General features: G+C 38.2%; 1 protein-coding gene across 1 annotated transcript in view; it reads left to right on the top strand.

Moving 5' to 3' along the window:
- LOC106067329 (protocadherin gamma-A10-like) overlaps positions 1-19248 on the top strand; it is a 183515-nt gene extending 164267 nt beyond the window's left edge. The window contains exon 11 of the mRNA XM_056037858.1: positions 12443-19248. Coding sequence (XP_055893833.1) covers positions 12443-12960 — 518 coding nt within the window. The 3' untranslated portion in view covers positions 12961-19248. The remainder of the gene's footprint in view (positions 1-12442) is intronic.
- The last annotated feature ends 354 nt before the right edge of the window (positions 19249-19602 follow it).

Below are 19602 nucleotides of genomic sequence, written 5' to 3'. Positions count from 1 at the left end.
AAACTAAATAATCTTTTATTTCGTAAAAGAAAACTGTAATTATGGTTTTTACTTTTCCCCTGAGTAGCATTTCAGAGTTTGAGCTTTAGAAAAATACTATGAATGAAAGTGGTATCAAAGTGACTGATCTTTGTGGAGGTAGCTTGGGAAGGCTTGAAGTGCCAGTAAGATTTAAAAGAAATTTATTGCATATTTTTTACGACTGTTCGACCTCATCCACATCATTGGTTGTTGGTCTCAAGGAGACTTTTTGGCTGACATCCACAGAAGGAATATGGGGAAGTTTTCACTGTGCTTGTCCTTCGGCCTCATTTCTATTCCAAGCGTCTTTTGAAACGAGCCATCGGTTATAGGGATGTAAGAAATACCATCTTCTTGGATCCTTGCCAAACAAAATAGTAGTTCAGACAGGCCGAGAGCTTCTTGGGCCCAGAGTTTCTAGAGTCCTCGACTCAACTGTTTGGATAATTACAAAGAAGCATTTTCGCTTTACGTTAGAGGTAGTGGGGAAAGGGTTAAAGATGCTTCTACCTTCCCTTGCTAATGATGTCATCGCTTTGGTCAGGGTGTGTGTTTGTGTGTTGGTCGTTTCTCCCTATCAGATACCAATATCTTTAATTTTGTATGGGAACTATAAGTAAAAGTCCTTTGGGACGATATATATGTAACAATCTTCTAGCGGTCAAGTCCATTGTTAGGAAGCTAGCCTGCAATGCTGCCAAGCGTGTAAGCGAACGAGAAAGGCATAGAGATCAAAGACATTATCAGACAGGCTCAGGCGGAGGGACAAGTAGACGAAGTGATGAATAACTCAGTATAGCGTTCACGCCATTGTAATGACAATAGGGTTAAGATGTTGATGTGGCATCCAACATGGGCTACTACCCCCCCCCCCCCCCATCCCATCCTTATTTTCTCTCGCCATTCTTCCACACCAGAACGACAGCGCCCCTTCCTCCGCCCCATCTCTCCGACCCCATTGCACCCTCCTCGACTCCTCGCTGACCGATTAATCTCCAGAATGTTAACTTTGAGACATCTATTCTAAGGGAACAGGTTATTTTCTCGCCTAATGAAGCGGGCACGGCCTTTCCATGGTGACGCCCTCACGCCCCCGCTAACATTAGCCAAGGGGTGGCCAACGGGGGAAGCTAACACAAGAGGCCGAAGACGGCTTCGTAATTAACTGGTCTGAAGGATGGACAGAGGGAGCTCTGGAACCAAACTGAACGCAAGAAAAACAAAAACTGGAACACAAAAAAAATTAACATGTATAACATGGGGAACTGGGGAGTGTTGCTAACACAGGTTTTTTTTTTTACTCTCTATTGCTGTTTTTCTTTCTTTCTCTCTCTCTCTTTCTGTCTCTCTCCCCTCTCTGTCGCTCGCTCTCTTTCTCTATGTCTTTCTGTCTCTCTCTCAACCTCTGTCTCCCTGTCTCTGCCTCTCTCTGTCTCTCTCTCTATCTTTCCATCCGTCTCTTTCTATCTGTCTCTCTCTGTCTCTCTCTCTATCTCTGTCTCTCTCTCTCTCTGCCTCTCTCTCCCTCTGTCTCTGCTTCACTATCTGTCTCTCTCTCCCTCTGTCTTCTCTCTGTTTCTTCCTCTCTGTCTCTCTTTCTCTGTCTCTCTCTGTGTCTCTCTCTTTCTCTGTCTCTCTCTGTGTCTCTCTCTTTCTCTCTCTCTCTCTGTATCTCTCTCTGCCTCTTTCTCTGGCTCTCTGTCTCACTCTTTCTCTCTCTGTCTCTTTCTCTCTCTCTCTTTTATTTCTATCAGTTTTACTTTCTATTTCTCTCTCTTTCCACCTCTTCCGATCTCTTTATCTCTCTCTTTCGCTCCACCACCCTCATTTCCATACCATAATTTTTCTTTTCCTAGTGTCGAAATACATATTCAAATAGCAAGTATAAATATGTAACACCAAAACCTGGCCAGCATCAACAAGTTATGAGTGTCACTACACTTGTCTTAATAATCGAGAAATGCAGTATCCTAAAGCTACTACTAAACACATAATAATGTAGATAATGATATCATTAGTAGTAGGTTAATACTTTCAACCAATAATGGCATCTCGGGGAACTTGCAGTTGCGGGGAATTGAACAAGGAAAGATAACTCGCTCTATCTATTACCCACCAGAGTTACAAATATAGCTAATAAAATGAAGATCACGCCAAAAAAAGTTTCTGGAAATATTTTTTTTATCAACTTTTTAATGGCATCAAAGTCATCTAGAAGGTCGCAAATATACTCGTTACTCATAGCTGAATCTGTTTTTGTTAGGTATCGATCTCTCTTACTAAAGTGAAACTCATTTCCTGGGTTTATTATTATGTATTTTTACAGTGTTAAAAAAGTATTACATTTATTAGATTATATCGATGTTTATTGAGTCGAATGCCTCCCAAATAAAAAGTAGTTGACATTTGGCCTGGTTCTAGTAGCTATTTGTGATACGCACTCAGTTATTATTTGCATAAATAAAAGAAGAAATTATAAGAATAATAATTAATTAAATGATGATGATGATAATGAAATTGATGATGTAGACGACGTCTCTAGATGTCTTCACCATATTTTGAGCTTGTTTATGCAGTGGCGTAACTATGGTGGGTGATGGAGGAAGAATTTGAAAATTCCCCTTGGCCCTCACTTTAGGGGGACCCCTAAATGAGTGTTCGAATTTTCTTTTTTACATTAAGTATTAAATATTACGCCATTATCTTATCTCCTGATATGGAATATCAAAATGCGGGGACCCCTAAGGAGGTCAAGCCCCCAGGGTTCCAAAAGGATGGCAAATTCTTAGCTACGCCACTGTGTTTAGTTTATGGTTGCCTAGTCTACGTTAAAATAAGTGAGCTACTAAATTAAAGTAGTGGGGGTTTCACAGCTGACTCTTTAGCACATTCTAGAAAAGTTGGAAAGAAATCTTGGATTAAAAATCAGACTTCAGCGAGTTGCCAACTCGTGACGCACGAGATAAAAGTTAAAATACTGTTAAACTACTGTTAATCACTGTTAAACTACTGTTACACTACTGTTGCTAAGATCTAAATAAATTTTTCAGACCATCAATCATAAAATTAAACATAATCCGGCTGTGGGCCCTAATGAGAATTTTCAGAGTAAACGACGGAGGACGGGGATAATGTCTAATCAGGACCGGATTTAAGTATGTGGTGGTCCCGGGGTAGAATTTTTGAGGAGGCCCCTACAATTTTTCAAAACCTTTAATAAAAATCCACTTATTAATAAAAATACTAGTATCTAAAAGCAAGACAGTATAAAAGAAAGAGAGTATTTGTAAATTAAAGTTAAATTTGTCTTAACATTTCCTATAATATGCATATTTGTGTAACGTAAATAAATTGTTAGCTTTTAGGGTTTACGCAATGTAGTCAATCCGGAGTATATTACGAGGCTACGAAAACACTATAAGCGGACACCTTTTAACCACAATAGTGTTGCCAACTGTAAGACTGAAAGTACTGTTGGTAAAAATGCGAAAAAATAAATATACAAAATGGAGAACCGTAAAGTTACTTACCCGTCGAATCGATAGTTTCTCTAATGTGGGGGTACCTTTTATGTGGAGGTCCCTGGATCTGTACCTCCACCTTCCCTCCCTTAAATCCGGCCCTGTGTCTAACAATTGACAATAGAACAGAGTCCTAGGTCCATATCTGGTTTCCAGATCATTATGTTCTCTATAAAGTTTTTTTTATTGACTTTCTTGAAACCAGAGTCTCGAAAAAGCCTGTTGTAACAATGCAGAGTACTATAAGAATCGCTCCTGCTGCTTATATAAACACTATCATAGAGAGAATATAATGATTATGTTCTTAATTATTGCTTGGATAATTTTGGGACAAGATCAAAATAGTTATCTTGTAGAGTCGCTGAGTCGTAGACTGAGGAGAAATATTTACAAAACATATTATGTAACGAATTTGTCATGTGGGTCCTGGAGCCTTTCTGACAACATTTATTTTCTTTATTTGACTATAAAGAGCAAAAATTGTATTGCTTTCTAAAGTATCCCTTTCAGACCGATCCATATGACGGATGGGGGTAAAGGCCATATCTTTCTATGGTCGACAGTTAAGGAGGGTGTCATGTGGCCTGCACTAAAGTTTTTACTTTCCCCAACTAATGTCAGGTACCAATCGAAATTGGGGTGGTCTCGGAGGAATCCTAAAAAATTAAAATTGCCATGTCTTCAGCTACATTCGAAACGAGACCCTTTGGTAAGGCCATTTATCACTCAACCACCAAGCCGCCTTTGTTGCTTTCTAGATTCGCAATATTTCTCCCCAAAAAGGGTTTGAAGTCATCTTCATTAAACATTTAGTAACCTCTTTGTGCGTGTGTGTGTGTGTGTGTGGTCGTGAGTGAACGACAGGTTTACAAACATGACCTCGTCGTGTCGTGTTTAGAAATTATTGATACGCTGCTAGTTGATCTCTTGACGTATATCAACTGACTTGATCAACTCAGATTTCTGTCGTCGTATTGATTCGTTCTCACCATTCAACTCTCAAAGTCTTCATTTTCACTGGACTTTCCAACATTGTCGCCGTTGTCGTAGACAAAACAAAAACGAATATGTCAAGCTGATTAATCATTAACATCTTCTTCTAATCTATATGTTTGGGAAACATCATCTAAAGAAATAAATCTTAAAATCGTGTTTTCTTTAGCTTAAGAGAATATATAATGTGATGGAGATTGAAAACAGTAAAACAGTTCTCTATATATATATATATATATATGTGTGACACTATTTGGAATATTTCCTTTTATCCAGAGGCGTAGCTCGGGTGTGGGGCCCCCAAATGAGCGTTTTTTACATTAAATATAAAATATCCCTAAAAAACAAGGACCCACAATGAGGTCAAGCCCCCCAGGCCCCCAAATGATGGCGAATTTCTAGCTACGCCACTGCTTTTATCCATCTCCTATGACTTTATAATTTTTGTAGGCCCGTAGATTTGATTTACTGAATGATAGAGATGGTTCAAGAAATATGTTTTAGAAAACAATTAGTACAGTTCTCCTTTCAGACCTTACGATCTCTAGGGCGGATGATGTTAGGGTCATCTGTTTCTTTGGCCAACGGTTAACGAGCAGGTTGTCATGTAGCCAGCACAACGACCAACCGCCATTACTTTCCCCAACTAAATTTAGGTACCCATTGGAGTTGGGTGAACCCGATTTTCAAAACCCCCAGTCTTCACCTAGATTCGAACCCAGGACCGCAGGATCGGAAGCCAATCGCTTGACCAACCAATCAGCCAGCGCGCCCCGTTGAAAACAATTTGCGATATCGATTAAATCGTTAGAAAATGTGCTAATGTCCATCTAGAGTCTAGAGGATATTTTCTGTAGAAAGTTTGTGAAGAGGTTCTGTTTTCTGTATTAGCCAACATTTGATTCTCCCGTGGCATGTTGGGTACAGGTTCAGGAGATTTTAGTATTTCTCTCAATGTGTGAATCGTAATATACTGCATTCAATTATCTGGGATATTCATTTAAGTAGACTGGCCTGTCAGGGAATATTTACCTCTTAATCCTCCTTATTACCTGGATAGAGCTGGAGCATACTAGCAAGACACCGAGTGTAGCTTGAAATAATAAATATGAGAGTAATATCTGAGCTTTAGAAGTAACTGAATAAAATCTTGCCATGCATCGCTCACACAATTACACATCAAGAGCCTGTAATACCTTAAAAAAAAAGTCCTAAGGGAAATCACTGTTATGCGCCAGATCTCTGATACTTGAATAGGTTGTCTCTCTTATCTCAATAGCAATTCAGATAAAGGCGAAATGATAATTTTATATTACGGGTTTTATTTTATTAATTACTTTTTATCACAATATTTGTGTTTTAAAAAATGTTTTGTCCATAGGGGTAAAATATTGATTAATCATCTACACCTTTTGTTAGAGATCACAGCGTTAGCCTGTTTCAAAATGCAAGGAACCTTCCTGTTTTTTTTTTTCTTCAGTACATTCCTCTACTATATTAGATGAATATTAAGGGATTAAGGGATAGAAATATAATATTCTAAACAGGGCCGGATTTAAGGGAAGGCAGGCGTTGCGGGGCTACTGACCCGGACCTCCACAAGAAAGGGGCCTCCACAAAAGAGAGAAAAATGTATTCGAATTTCTACGGGTCAGAAACATGTACGTTTATACGGGAAAAGTAGACGTCTCATTCTGGGAAGCCTAACACTCAATTATGAAGAAAATATTTAGATAGATAAACAGCTTTAAACAGGTTTAGCTTACAATAGATGTGGAAATATCGGACTTCTATTTTTAGTATACTGATTACACAATACGTTACAACATAATTCAACACAGGACAATAGACTTAAAAAGTGGGGGGGGGGGGGGGGAGAGAAGAGTATCAAGAATTGGAATGAGTCAAGGAGGTTTCAATAGGAGAACAAACTATCAAGTTACAGAGTTATTTTTCAACCATAAGATACTCACGCCCCTGGCTGTGATGACTTTCTAATAACTATCCAATTACTATTGAACAACAAACATCTAATAAAAGTAACAAGCTCGTATAGCTCCATTTCATATCAATTCTGTAACTACTTATTCACTACATTTCCCTCCCTCACAATCTACAATAACAGGCCTTGACCTCACGTTAGCCCCGCAAGGCTGGCTAGGGTGGCTGCTTGGTCGTGAGGTTTGCGTGCTGGACTGTCGTTTGGACTTATCGATGGTCCCGGGTTCATACCCTGCCAACTCGAATCCCACGTCGTCCTGCAGGAGGTTTGAACTAGTAAGTAAATTATCTTCAACTCTGAAGGAACATCCGAAACATGTAGTACATTTTACAAATTTTTTACAAGGCTAACCCATTCAACCACTGGACAGGTACAGAACAGGGTGTAACTTAAGGGTGACGATCATACTGCAAGAAACACAGAACATAAAATACTTTCAAAACACAGTGAGCTTTCAGGGAAAGGGGGACACATGAAATTCTGTTAATGACGGACAAAGATGTGTGCAAATGTGTTTGTGTTTGTGTTTGTGTTTGTCTGTTTACATATTGGAGCCATTTTGTGGAGGTAGCTTCAGGAAATTAAATAGTAGCTTCAGGAAATTAAATTCAATGTATTACGTCTGCTAGAAACATGTAAAAGAGAAACAATGGTTGGAGAGAAGGACCAGCTAAAGGAAAGACTCTTTTCGGCGAAAGCTCTGAACACAGTAGCTGCCATTGTTTTTAAGCGTTGGGTGGCAGGAGGTAGGCGACAATTTGATCTTTGAGACATAGACATAGAAATATACAGACTGACCAACGAGCAATGAGTATTAGTTCATTTAAAAATTCAATCTAAATTGATACAACAAAAAAAAAGTGGACATTATGGGTTATATGAATTTACTCTTCGCTAAACAAACACTTATTGTGATCCTCAGTTTTAAGAATCTGAAGTCGGTCCAATATTCTCCATCTGAGCCTCAAAAAAAAAAATAAAAAATAAAGAGCTATTAATTCTGTGCCATTCAATTTATATTTATGACTGCCGAGAAAACCATAAAACAATATGACTGACAACTCATCGTCGCTTCTATCTTGAGATCTAAAACTTGAAATCCTGGTGGACCAAAAGATCAGAGTGTGCTTTCACTTGTTTATTGCGCGTCGTGGGAAGCTAACACTACAAACTCGAGGGATAATCTAATTTGTCTCCTTCAGTTTATTAAACTCAATATGAGTGATGTTCCCTTAATTAAGCAGTTTGACTCAAATTGCAGACCAATTTGTACACAAATAACCGCCACAATGGTTATAAGCTTGTGTGAACAAGACTATGAGAACAAAAACCCTCTAATGGACATAGCCTATAGATAGAGCCCTTTAAAGGTCACGTCAGAGTAGACGTCTTTACTCCTGCTTCGATCTCCTCTGACACCACATTGTCTGTCCCCTTTATGTTTACTCTCACCGTTGAATCTCTGGATAACCGGTGTTTAGAAACAAAACGCCACCCCCAACTTCTGGTCCTAATCATCCAATTAGTTGCCACAACCAGACCGTGCACTATTAAGTTTAACCGGCTTTAGCGATCCCCAATTTCAGTGCTACTACCCCCCCCTCCTACTCACCATTGCCTCCACCCCCGGATTCTCCCCCCCCCCTCCTCCCATTTCATCAACATTCCCCCGAGTTCTAGTGAAAACACTTCCTTCTATACCCTGAACAATCCCTGGGCTGCAATTAGGAAGAATTACCAGAGCTGGTAACACAAGACTAAGGACGTAAGTTGGCCTAAAGGCCTTGGGTAGTGGACCTGGGGGAGGAGGGGGTGGCTGTTGGAGATCAGTTGTATTATGTGTGTGTGTGTAGAGGTACTACTTCGATCCTAGTGGATATCCTTAACTTAAACACAATTAGCACAAATCCTGTAAGTTAATTGATTGATTTTTTTTAAACGTTTGTATTTTAGCTTTAACTTACAGGCAGTAGCATTAATAATAGGAGAAAAATCATTGAGTCGCAGTAAAACATTGGCACATTCTAAAGTGAAATGTAAATGTCCTTACCAATGCATCAAATACAATGTAAATGTCCTTACCAATGCATCAAATACAATGCAAAAAAAAACAACAGAAACTATTAGATTATTTTTTCAATCATGATAATAACCCTGATATAATTTAGTGTTGAGGAAAAGATGCGGCCATAAAAGTAAATAATTAAACTTTTTTTTTACAAAATATATTTTGCACGATTTAGTTTTCATCGGGGATATGCAGGTCTGTAACATTTGCGAAATCAACTCAATGACAAATGTCAGCGGCATTCTGTGTTGTTAATTGTTATCGTATGTACAACGATGTTGGTGTCTACTGTCATCTATAGACTGGCCTATAAATAATTGAGATTTCGTAACTCGAGTCTTGAAGCAACACGGGCATGTTGCTCGTTCTATAACTTGCGGAGCTGTCTTTCACAGACTCTCTCTCTCTCTCTCTCTCTCTCTCTCTTGTTCTCTTTCTTTGTTTCCATTTCCCTTTCTCTCTTTATATATAGCTCTCTTTCTCTCTCTCTCTCTCTTTCTCTCTCTCGAGTTCTTTCTCTTTCTCTTATTTCCCCTCTCTCGCTCTCTCTCTTTATTTATTCCCCCTCTTTAAAAAAAGTGTTTTGTTGTCTTTATTCGTCCCTCTTTCTGTCTTTGTCTCTTTTGGCTATCTCTCGTACTCTGTCTCTCTCTCTCTTCGTCTCTGTCTCTCTTTTGTTGTCTCACTCTTTCTTTCAACGCCACTTCTCTCTCGCTCTCTCTCTCTCTCTCTCAGTATTGTAGTTACTCGCTTGAGTCGCCTTAAGCAGCCTGCATTGTGAATTGGATTTTCCTATTTTGCTCTCTGGAATGGAATCTGATACTCCAGCAGCAGACGCGACATTCAACATCTCGTTTTGCTTTCTTTTCTCGCGAGAATTTTCACTACGGTAACATGATCTGTTTTTAGACCCGCGGGGGAAAATTAGTTACGCATACATGATAGCCGTCTACAGTTACGCTGGGCTGGGGGGGTAGTGTGGACGGTTGAGAATGAAAGGGCGGGAGTGTTCAATCGAAGTTTGAATGTATTTTGAATATTCAGAACAGACAAACCAACACACATCTGAGACGACATGCGAACAGATTAAGGAAAAAAAAAAGATTTGGTAAAAGGAAGACAAGACTATAAGGTTGGTGAACTGGAAAACAGAAATGTGAACAGCTTGTTTTTCTGATTTATAGTTTATATTTGAATATACCTACCAATACAGGACAATAGTATTCATCAAGAAAAGCATTTTTGTATGCTCTTTCTCTCTCTATCTCTTCTACACTCGCACTATTTTATCTAGCACAAGCAAAGTTTTTTTGCTTAACCTACCATCTGACTCCTTGAAGGTTTTTTTTTTTTGCCAATGATGTCATTTCCTTTGGTGGATGTCATGCGCAGAATTGCATTGTCAACGTCTCACTTTCATACACAATTTTCCACTCTAGGAACTGCACGCGCAGTAATCTACGTAAGGGAATGTTTACTTTGTATTATTAATGAACAAATGAGAAAAGTTTTTTTCTGTAGCTTTAATATGGTGTTCACTTCCTATCTTGTTATATTTATAGCATATCACTAATCTTTAAAAATATTACTGATCTACAACAGGTCGTTGATCTATAGCATATGATATATAAAATTTCGATTTGTAAAGCAACTCTCAGATCTATAATATCATACAAATCATTTACTTGAAGCGAAATAACAAAAAACCACTGAAATCCTCCAAAAGCTGACATATTTCTGTAAGATATCGTAAGATAATATATTGAAGTAGTGTATATGTTTAATATTTTGTCTATAGAGCGAGAAACTTGGACCTTATAACAACTGATCGACTTCGTATTAGACTATTTAGTCAAGGCTGAAGTCAAACGGGGGCAGCCAAAACTTTCCGCCACTAGATGAGACCCTTCGATGCTGCCGCCGTGGAGGATGCTTTCGATTTTCCACTTTATTTGTCGCAAATGGAACCGTTGATGGGAAATTTGTTCCGCCTGGTCAGACGACGCTGGTGAAGCAAGGTTGATGGGTGTTTGGGATGACAATGACCTCATGTTTCAACAAGACACACACACGCACACACAGACATGGGTGACACTCTAAGACAAAAGAACATTTGGGGGAGGATGAACCAGAGAAAGAGTGATAGTTGACCTTACTATTCTGTAGTAACTGACCGTAGAATTGAACTTTTCTCAAAAACACAAAAACGAGGGTAAACTGTATGTGTGTTTACGTGCATGTTTGTGAGTGTTATTTTTCTTTTTACAAAACTTATATCAACTCACTCTGTCTGTCAGTGTCTGTCTGTCTGTCTGGTAAAAAGCGTGTACCGGTTATTTCTCCCAAACCCATTCTCGGATCAAGTTGAAACTTCGTACAGTTACCCATTGGAATATACAAGACATGATTCAATACAAAAAGTAACCAAATCGCTAACTAATTACTGGTAATTAATTATTTCGCTTGATGCCAATAAGGGAAATTATTCCTTCAGTATTCACATAAATGACTAAATTTGTTGGATTTAGTCCCCTTAAATAATTGTTAACTCTATTTCTCCCTCACGCATTCTCCGATCAAGTAGATACTTTAAACAACTATTTATTGTACCAAACAAAACATGAAAAAAAAAGTACCAATTAGTCAATAGATTATTGGTAATTAATTAAATAGCTTGTAATTATTGATAGATATAGTTTTTTAGGGCGGAGCTCTTCCTCTGTAAATAAGCTATGTTTTTTTTTTTTTTTTTTTTTTAGAAACGATTTTTTAAATTTTGCTTGGAATTAAACTTTATGACTGTATGCATTAAAATTTTAAGATTAAATGTAAGATAGTCTTTTCTTGTTGTGTGATCAAGTAAGCATTAATTCTGTGCTGGTTTCTGTCAACCGAGTATGCAAACTTTAGGCCCATCAAATTGCAAGCGTGGAAGTCACATAGTCTCAATGTGTTTTGTCCACTAAATATAGAGCTTTTTGGTTCACAAAATATTGCTTGCGTTTGGAACTGAAGTTCTGACAACTTACATTTCAGTCCCCTATCCAATGGTATATAAAGGTCTCAATAAAGTTTTTATCTCTGTCACTCGGACATCATACAGTTTTCAGTCAATCCAGAGTAATAATATTAAACTGATGTGACAGGTTCCTAAAAAAGTGTCTGAAGGTTAAGTTTAATGAATCAGATATATGTTGTTGTTTTTTTCTATACTGGGTAATATCCTGGAAGCGCTTTAAAGATCAACTCAAACGCCATATTGGTGGTGGTGGTCCTGGTAGAGATGATTCCAGATGACTCTGGCTTTCACCGACATGCGTCATAAATCTTCCAGATGGAGGTCCATCCTCTCCCAGGTCCTTGACTTTTCTTGATTTGCTAATTGGTTGTTTCTGTAGCTAGTGGTTTTTCTACAGGGTAGGGTAGCTAGCCCAACGCCCAACCCTCCTCCTTTCTCAGTCGGGCTTGGGACCGTCCTAAGGCGGAGTTTTTGTCTGCATTAGACGTGACAAAATATGCAGGTCACCACCGGGTTTACCTAGTCATGTGAAACACTGCACTCATCCTTCACTTTCTGAGTCGAAGACATTGTCCTTGTCCTAGTGACTAACTGTTGTTATAATATGTTAGGCTATCAAATAATAAAATGAAGACCTGGCAGCATGGTAATTATATTTATTTAACTGCTCGGGGTCGAGGGGGGTGGGAATGTTTGGGTGTGGGGGGGTGTGAATGAATAGGGAGGGGTGGTGATGAGAAAACGAGAATAAGATGCCCCCCCCCCCTCCTAAATACATTTCAAACATTATTAACTCCTTTTGTTTCTCTTTGTTCCAGGTACCCACACTAGCCCCAAACATGCTGTTGAATACCGACCCATCACGACCTTGCCCCTGAACAATCTCAGTCGCCAGCCAATCAAAACAGACTACAGAACGATGCCTTCTTTAAGCAGCTTTCGGGGCCCGGATATCAAAATGTATCCCGTGTCCTCCCACCCGCTCCAGAGTGACGCCTCTCTCAACCACGCCTACAACAATGACAAGGTCCACCCCTCTTCCAGGAACGGCCCCGCCTACACCAGTCTGGCGCAGATAAAAAACGCCGGCAACAGTCGTCACGTGACATTTTCCACCAACCAAGGGCGTGGCACCGGCCAGCCCAGGGAGGAGCCTTCCACATTAGGGCGGCACTCGCCTTATTCCCCGGGCTACGACACCATGCTGCCTGACATGGGCGGCATTTTCATCAGTATGCCTCGAGGGAGCGGGGACGACGATGATGGAAACACCACCACCTCTGGTAGCTACACTATTGACTCAGACAACCTCAATGACTCTATTACGTCTGCTTGAGGTCCACGACGCCAACTGCTAAGATGTGCCTAACAACTTCTTGAACTAAGTTTCGGAGACCAGGAATAACACTAAACAATCTACTGCTAATGCTAACGGCATCACCAAATACATTGACACTAATTGGAAATAATACCAAATTGTCATTTTTTAATCGGTCATATCAGTTTGTTCTGATAACTCCAGAATGAGGCTGTTATTTCTTAAACGTATCAAAAGACGAAGCCTGCACAGCAGTTGCCAGTCTAAACACAGGTCTGACATTTCACGAGAAGTTACACAGCTCGCGATTGTAACTTGTAACTATAACTGTTTTATTCATAACTTTGTTAACAGTCAGTGTTAATCCTATTTCATAATGAAAGTGTGACGCGAGGTTTTAATTATATCTTGATCTTAAGAAAACGTTTCGTTAACTGATAACTGAGTTACTAATTAAAGAAATAACGTCTGTAATCAATTATAACATAAGCAGCAAGATTGACATAATGGGCTTTTCATTGCCTTTTATCTCTTTCAAAACTTGATTTTCCAAGTTTTAGGAATCGCCAACAAGTGTCAGCTACTCATCGATGCTGCTTAGACACGAAATATCCTGACAATCACCGAATTCTCAGTCATCACCTGAATTTGAACCTCAGATACTGTGAATCGGAGGTCGAGCAAATCACCACTCCGACGCCAAAACTGGCTGAAAATTGTCAAGCATTCAGTTGGCCAAGACACCCCCCCCCTCCCACTAAAGATCCTTAAGAAGGAGTTACGCGATGGCCTTACTTCTAAATTAATGTGCTACTGCCGGGATGTGCTATCATAGTTCTGGTCTGGGCATATCTCAATTTATGTTTCTACTATTATCTTTACTCATTTACATTGTCTGCTACACAATTTTCATTATCAACTCATCAAAGGTCTCCTTACCCAATGGAGCGAGACATATATCTTGTCACTTAGGCCAGGATTTCGAGGCCCATAGCTTATATTTGCTGCCTCTCCCAGATGCATTTTTTGCATACCGTTTATGCATAAGGAATTATACTAGATAACCCATCCCACAACAACACACACACACACGCTTGCCACCAAAACACGTAATACCAACGAAGGTCTTTTAATTGAGAGACAAAAAGGATGTGGTCAGCAAGTCCGTGCTACAAAAACGTCCAAGAAGAGGCGTGGTAGTCTACGTATTCCTAACCAATGATTCATGAGTCCGTCTATCGGAAAGAAATATTTGTAAGAATGTCTGTCTAAGAGATGTCAGTCATTGAGTCCGTGAATAAAAAGAAGTCTCGAAAGAAATGTTGGTTCAGAAAGACAACTAAAACGCCATCGTCATGTGAAATATATATTTTTAAAAATGTGTATGTTTGAATTGACGAAGATCATCACTGTACCCTAAATTTGAGTAAAACTAATTTTAAAATAAAACGTGAGCCTTTAAATATGACATTCGCAAAGACTTTAATGTTGCCTCGATCAGTTGTTACATCCCAGGAGGGAAGGTCTTTAGCAAAGAGATGCTGTAACAAGGAAAACCAAAACATAGAACTTAGCGCCATTCACTGAACAGCACGCGAACATCTCAGTAAAGAGGAATTTGGGGGCCTCCAACAATGCGGGAGGATCTAAGTAAAATGTAAAATTTGGATGAAATTAAATGCCCTATGTCAGTGTCCTTTTCTTTGGGTCAAAACAACAACAATCGCTGTATCTGAGCTTCTCAAAACTTGATCATTAAGTTACGTTGGAAGAGGCTCATTGATTTGTCTGAGCTCTTCTCTGGTCTTCGATGCCAAATCTTTTATAGTTTTTTTTTTATTTAACAGAGCTTTGTCAACTGCATGTACTTATTTATAGGTAACAAGGATTTTGTACCAACTTTGACTTTATGCAATAGCAAGGTGTCAGTCTGTAACTAAGTGTCATGCTATGAAAACAAAAAAAGTTATTCTGTGACCTGTTGCCTAGTTGTTCACTGAGATACATATTTGTGGATGAAATGTATGAACTCGTTTAATATTGTAATCTTTTGTTTCTTCCACACGAGCATAAAACAGTGTTAGGTGGCAGCAGATCTGTGTCTTAAAATTAAAACAAAACACATTTTAGAGTTGGGAGGATCGTTCATTTTGCAGACGATTTAAGAAAATGTGATGCGCATGTAAGTTAGCCAAACGTTAGCGAGACCATATGTAGCTTTTCAAATATCAACAAGACTTTGTATTTCCGCAAATCGTGACATAAGCAGCACGTTTGACTTGACAAATGCCTATTGCTAGACTGGGACGTTTTAGAATCTTGAAAATCCATTTCCCTTATTCATGATTTGACGAAAAAAAACACCTTTAGCTTCATTTCTAGTCAGTCAACACACTTCCATCATTAATTAAAGACAAAAACAAACTTAAAAGCTTGAAACAGCCCTCCCCGCCCCTGCTCATATTTTGACACTCGTACTCTATCATCATGCCAATATAGGCCCAGAAGCGGATATCATTTGAAGGGTTCTGACCAAGTGTCGGAAAGTTCTGAACTTCTGTGTGAAGCTGAAATTAAGGTGCCCTTGTAATGTGTCTGATTGTAAATAGCCTGGGCCTCATACAAACAAAATTGATAAAGTTTACTTATATTTAGAACTGCAGCTGAAAAACGTATCAAAATTTTATGTAGAGAAATAATATAGCCAAAACCTTTCTTTTTTTTATCTGCACTAGTCAACATTACCACCCTGCTCTTCGTTACCAGGCAACGGTTTTGTTTACAGAAATACCACCCATTTCATTCAAATGCTATGCTCTTGTAAGGAAATCCTATCTTGTATATTTAGCAGTTTATTTAACTTTTCTTTGGCATTTATTTCTCGATGTATATTTCATAGTAGGCCCTATTGATACTTTGGAAACATTATTACACAATGGCGCAATTAAAAATCTTATGTCTAAAAATGTGGCTTTTTTATTCAGATTATTGAAACATGACACTTCTTTAAAAATACAATTTTCGCATTGAATGTATTGATCAATTTGTGTTATGTTTTAAAGATTCTATAAATTGTTAATGCTACAGTTTTATGTGAGTTGTATATGACTCCAGCTTGTCACAGGAAGAATAGTAGAGAATATATGTAATAACTATATATTTTTATACTATACTTATATGAATGTGGATCATCTTTTCTTTAGGTGTACTAAGGTTTTGTACATTTCGCTGATACACTTTGGACAGGCGGCATTGCATGCTATAGTCCAGAATCGTCAAATAGTATACCCATAATTAAGTAGTCAGGAAAGACACAAGTGACTGACTTGAAACTAGTAAATAAAACGTCTCTAAACAACGCAGTGCCTCAAGTATTTTGTAGCTGTAACATGCAGATGCAGTACAGATGAAAATATCTTCGACATAATTCTTAAAGGAAGTACTGTTTTTCGAAGAGACATATTTAACTAATGAAAAAAAAATGCAAATGTAAAAAATTGTGGACACCCTAACCCTAACCTTTACCCTGTTATGTATGTGTGTGTGTGTGTGTGTGTGAGAGAGAGAGAGAGAAAGAAAGAGAACTCGTACTGTTCACACTTCAGATGTTATTTATCAAAATGTTTTGCTATTTTTATCAATTACGCTCAATGTACAAGATCAAAAGAATGTTACTGTAGTGCTGTTGTTTGGATGTACAAGATTAAAAGGATGTTTCTATAATGCTGTTGTTTGGAACTCTTAAGATTGAAAGAATGTTACTGTAGTGCTGTTGTTTGAATGTACAAGATTAACAAGAATGTTACTGTAGTGCTGTTGTTTGAATGTGGTAAGAATGAAACGTTCTAAAACTCCGTTGCAAAACGAAGCTACTGGACATGTTTTTACTTCGTCGGACTTGATTTTATTGTGATTCTAGACAACGGCTGTGGAGACACGATTACCCCCCCCACCCCCTATCTCTCTCTCTCTCTCTCTCTCTCTTTCTCTCTCTCTCTCTCTCTCTTTAATCTTGACCTAACAATGGTTCACCAAAGACTATTCAATCTAGTGAACGGTAAAGTTACTGTTGCTGTTTTGTAGAGTGATTGAATTCGGAAGTTGGGAATAGGTGTGGTTAGAAATATTAGGCTTTGTCTTAGGAAATGCACGCTATCCTTTCTGTATTAAGAATCATTATAAGCTGCATTAGTATTGTTTCTAGTAACAGTGCCGGCCTTAGATAATTGGAGGCCCTTCGGTGGCCCAAGATGAAATAGAAAACGTAAAAATAAGCTGCAAAAAAATAAAATAACGTAATTTATTTAAACCCTAGTCAGGCTAGTGTACTTCAACAATAACATTGGGCACAAGTCTCGCTATTTCTTCTCTGAAAAAAGAAATGGCCTCTGAGTCCTGTGCGAGGCACCCATCAACCGGAGACCCTGGTTTGCCGGCCGGCCTTGTCAGTAAGCATTAGTTCTACATTGCTTTGTTAAAAGAATCGTCAAACACACATACAGTATAAATCTTTAATATAGATTTTCGTACGTAGCATGATACTGATTAAGAAATTCACTTTGTGAGTCTGTGTATAAATCATGTGGATGTTTCCTTGGTGAAGAAAATGGATCAATATCGGATGGATATTTTTTTAAAATAATATAATGTTGATGTTTTTTTTTCCTTCCCTTTCAAATCGCCAAATTTATATTTCACATTTTTAATTTTTGAATTGTAACCATTTTTATTTTAAATCAGACATGCTACATATTGCCAAAGTAATCATCACGTCTTCTTATACAGCAAAGTGGACGTTTGTATAATACGTAGCCTTAATATTCTATGATTTACTGTCATGTACGTCCGTCGCTTTTGCTTAGGTAAATAAACACATCGCCAAACGTCATTGGTTCTAAGAAGAACAGTTGATTGTTTTTTTAGTAATAAGAATAATTCTTGTCTTCAAGTCCGAAGATTATTGAGGAATGCAGTATTTCCCGTGGATACGCAGCCCCAGCTGTGACCTACATATTTTGCCACATCTATCCACTAGCCTGACTGTTTTTATAGTGCACTTGAAAATATTACGGCAATTTTATCTTTTGAGCATTCATATAAGAGCTTGATGTGGAAGAGAAACTGTGTAACCTGTTTCAGAGGCGGCGTTTCAGGGTGTTGAAGAGTTTAGGCTACCCAAGGGCCCGTGGATGAGGGAAGCCAGCAACACGGAGGTTCATTTCATCACAAAATGTCTCTTCCACGCATTTTAATATACCAATGCAGCTTGTTAAAGACTAAAGGACAGACAAATTGCTATATCTTTACGAAAAAAAAAAAGTTTTAGTTAGGGTTAGTGTTAGGGTTAGTGTTAGGGTTAGGGTTAGTGTTAGGGTTAGTGTTAGGGTTAGTGTTAGGGTTAGTGTTGACCACTCGCCGAAGGCACCACGTAATGCTAAGGAAGCCCCAGGTGCGTTTCAACCTTTCAAACATCTCGGGATCGAGTGAGGCCATGTTTTATCCGTTTTGAGAAATCAGGGTTTTGGGATCAAGCATGTACACCCTACCTTTTGCAGGGGAGCAAGTGTAAAATGTATATTTGGAGATTGTGGTACTCCTTTTATTCTATAGAAATAAATACAATAAAGTAAAAATGTTCATAAACAGAATAGGTCTGATATATTTCCATATTTTTATCTTTTATCCATAATACATTGTAATCTGTTATTGATGAATGTTTTTCAAAGAGAACATGTCTATTTCTTATAATATTTTTTTAAATCTCATTACAGCCTGTACATTATGCATATATTTTCTGTGCCTCTTTTTGAATTGTATAAAGCAGACGTCAAGAATTGCGTCATCTCAAAGAAAAAAGAATTTGAAATTTGTAATATAATTTGCATTTGAACTTATTAACTTAAATTACGGGGAGATCACTGTGAAATATTCCATTCCAATTATCTTTCCTTCTTTAACATAAAAAAAGTGAAAAAAAATTTAATTATATTGTAATGTAATGTAAATTAATACAAGTGTTTTTAATTGTATATTTAAATCAGCTATGTTTATCATGAATTTCGTACAAGCTGTATTTATGTTTCATTCAATAAGTGTAAAATATTAACGCCTGCAAACAGTGGATTGTTCTGAATCATGTGTGTGCAAATCATTTTTATCTTTATGAGGCTCTATTTTGTTCTTTTTTTCTATTTCCTATCAGAGTTTTATTCCCATTCCAATGTGTTTGATATGATTTATTTTGGTTTGATTCAGACATTTTCCATTTTTTGGTTAATAAAGTATGATTTATCAATTTTGCTGAGACACGTAGCATTGTTTGTTTCTTTTTAGTTCTTTAAAACATTTTTTTTTTATTTGAATGTTCTCTTTTTTCCTCCCTGCCTGTGGTTCCGTCTGAGACATTGGCCAACAATTAGCTTCCTCCTGGCGTCTCTGTTCTGGGCGAGTCTCTCCAACTATTCTCATGTCTTGCTCATCTGATTGGCATCTACATCCAAATTGCGGCTCCATGTATTTCTGGGCCGCACCCTCTTCCTCTATATTTGGGAGTTCCAGGTCAGTGCTTGCAGGCTTGCGAAGGGTGTGGTCTATCCAAATGCAGCGTCTCTTAAGAATATCTACTTCAATGGGCAGCTGCTTTTGTTCTTTGCCACAAGT

Source organism: Biomphalaria glabrata, chromosome 8 (assembly GCF_947242115.1).
Source record: "Biomphalaria glabrata chromosome 8, xgBioGlab47.1, whole genome shotgun sequence".
Lineage (NCBI taxonomy): Eukaryota > Metazoa > Mollusca > Gastropoda > Planorbidae > Biomphalaria > Biomphalaria glabrata.
The sequence above is the reverse complement of the archived record's forward strand: the minus strand, read 5'-3'. Positions and strand labels throughout refer to the sequence as shown.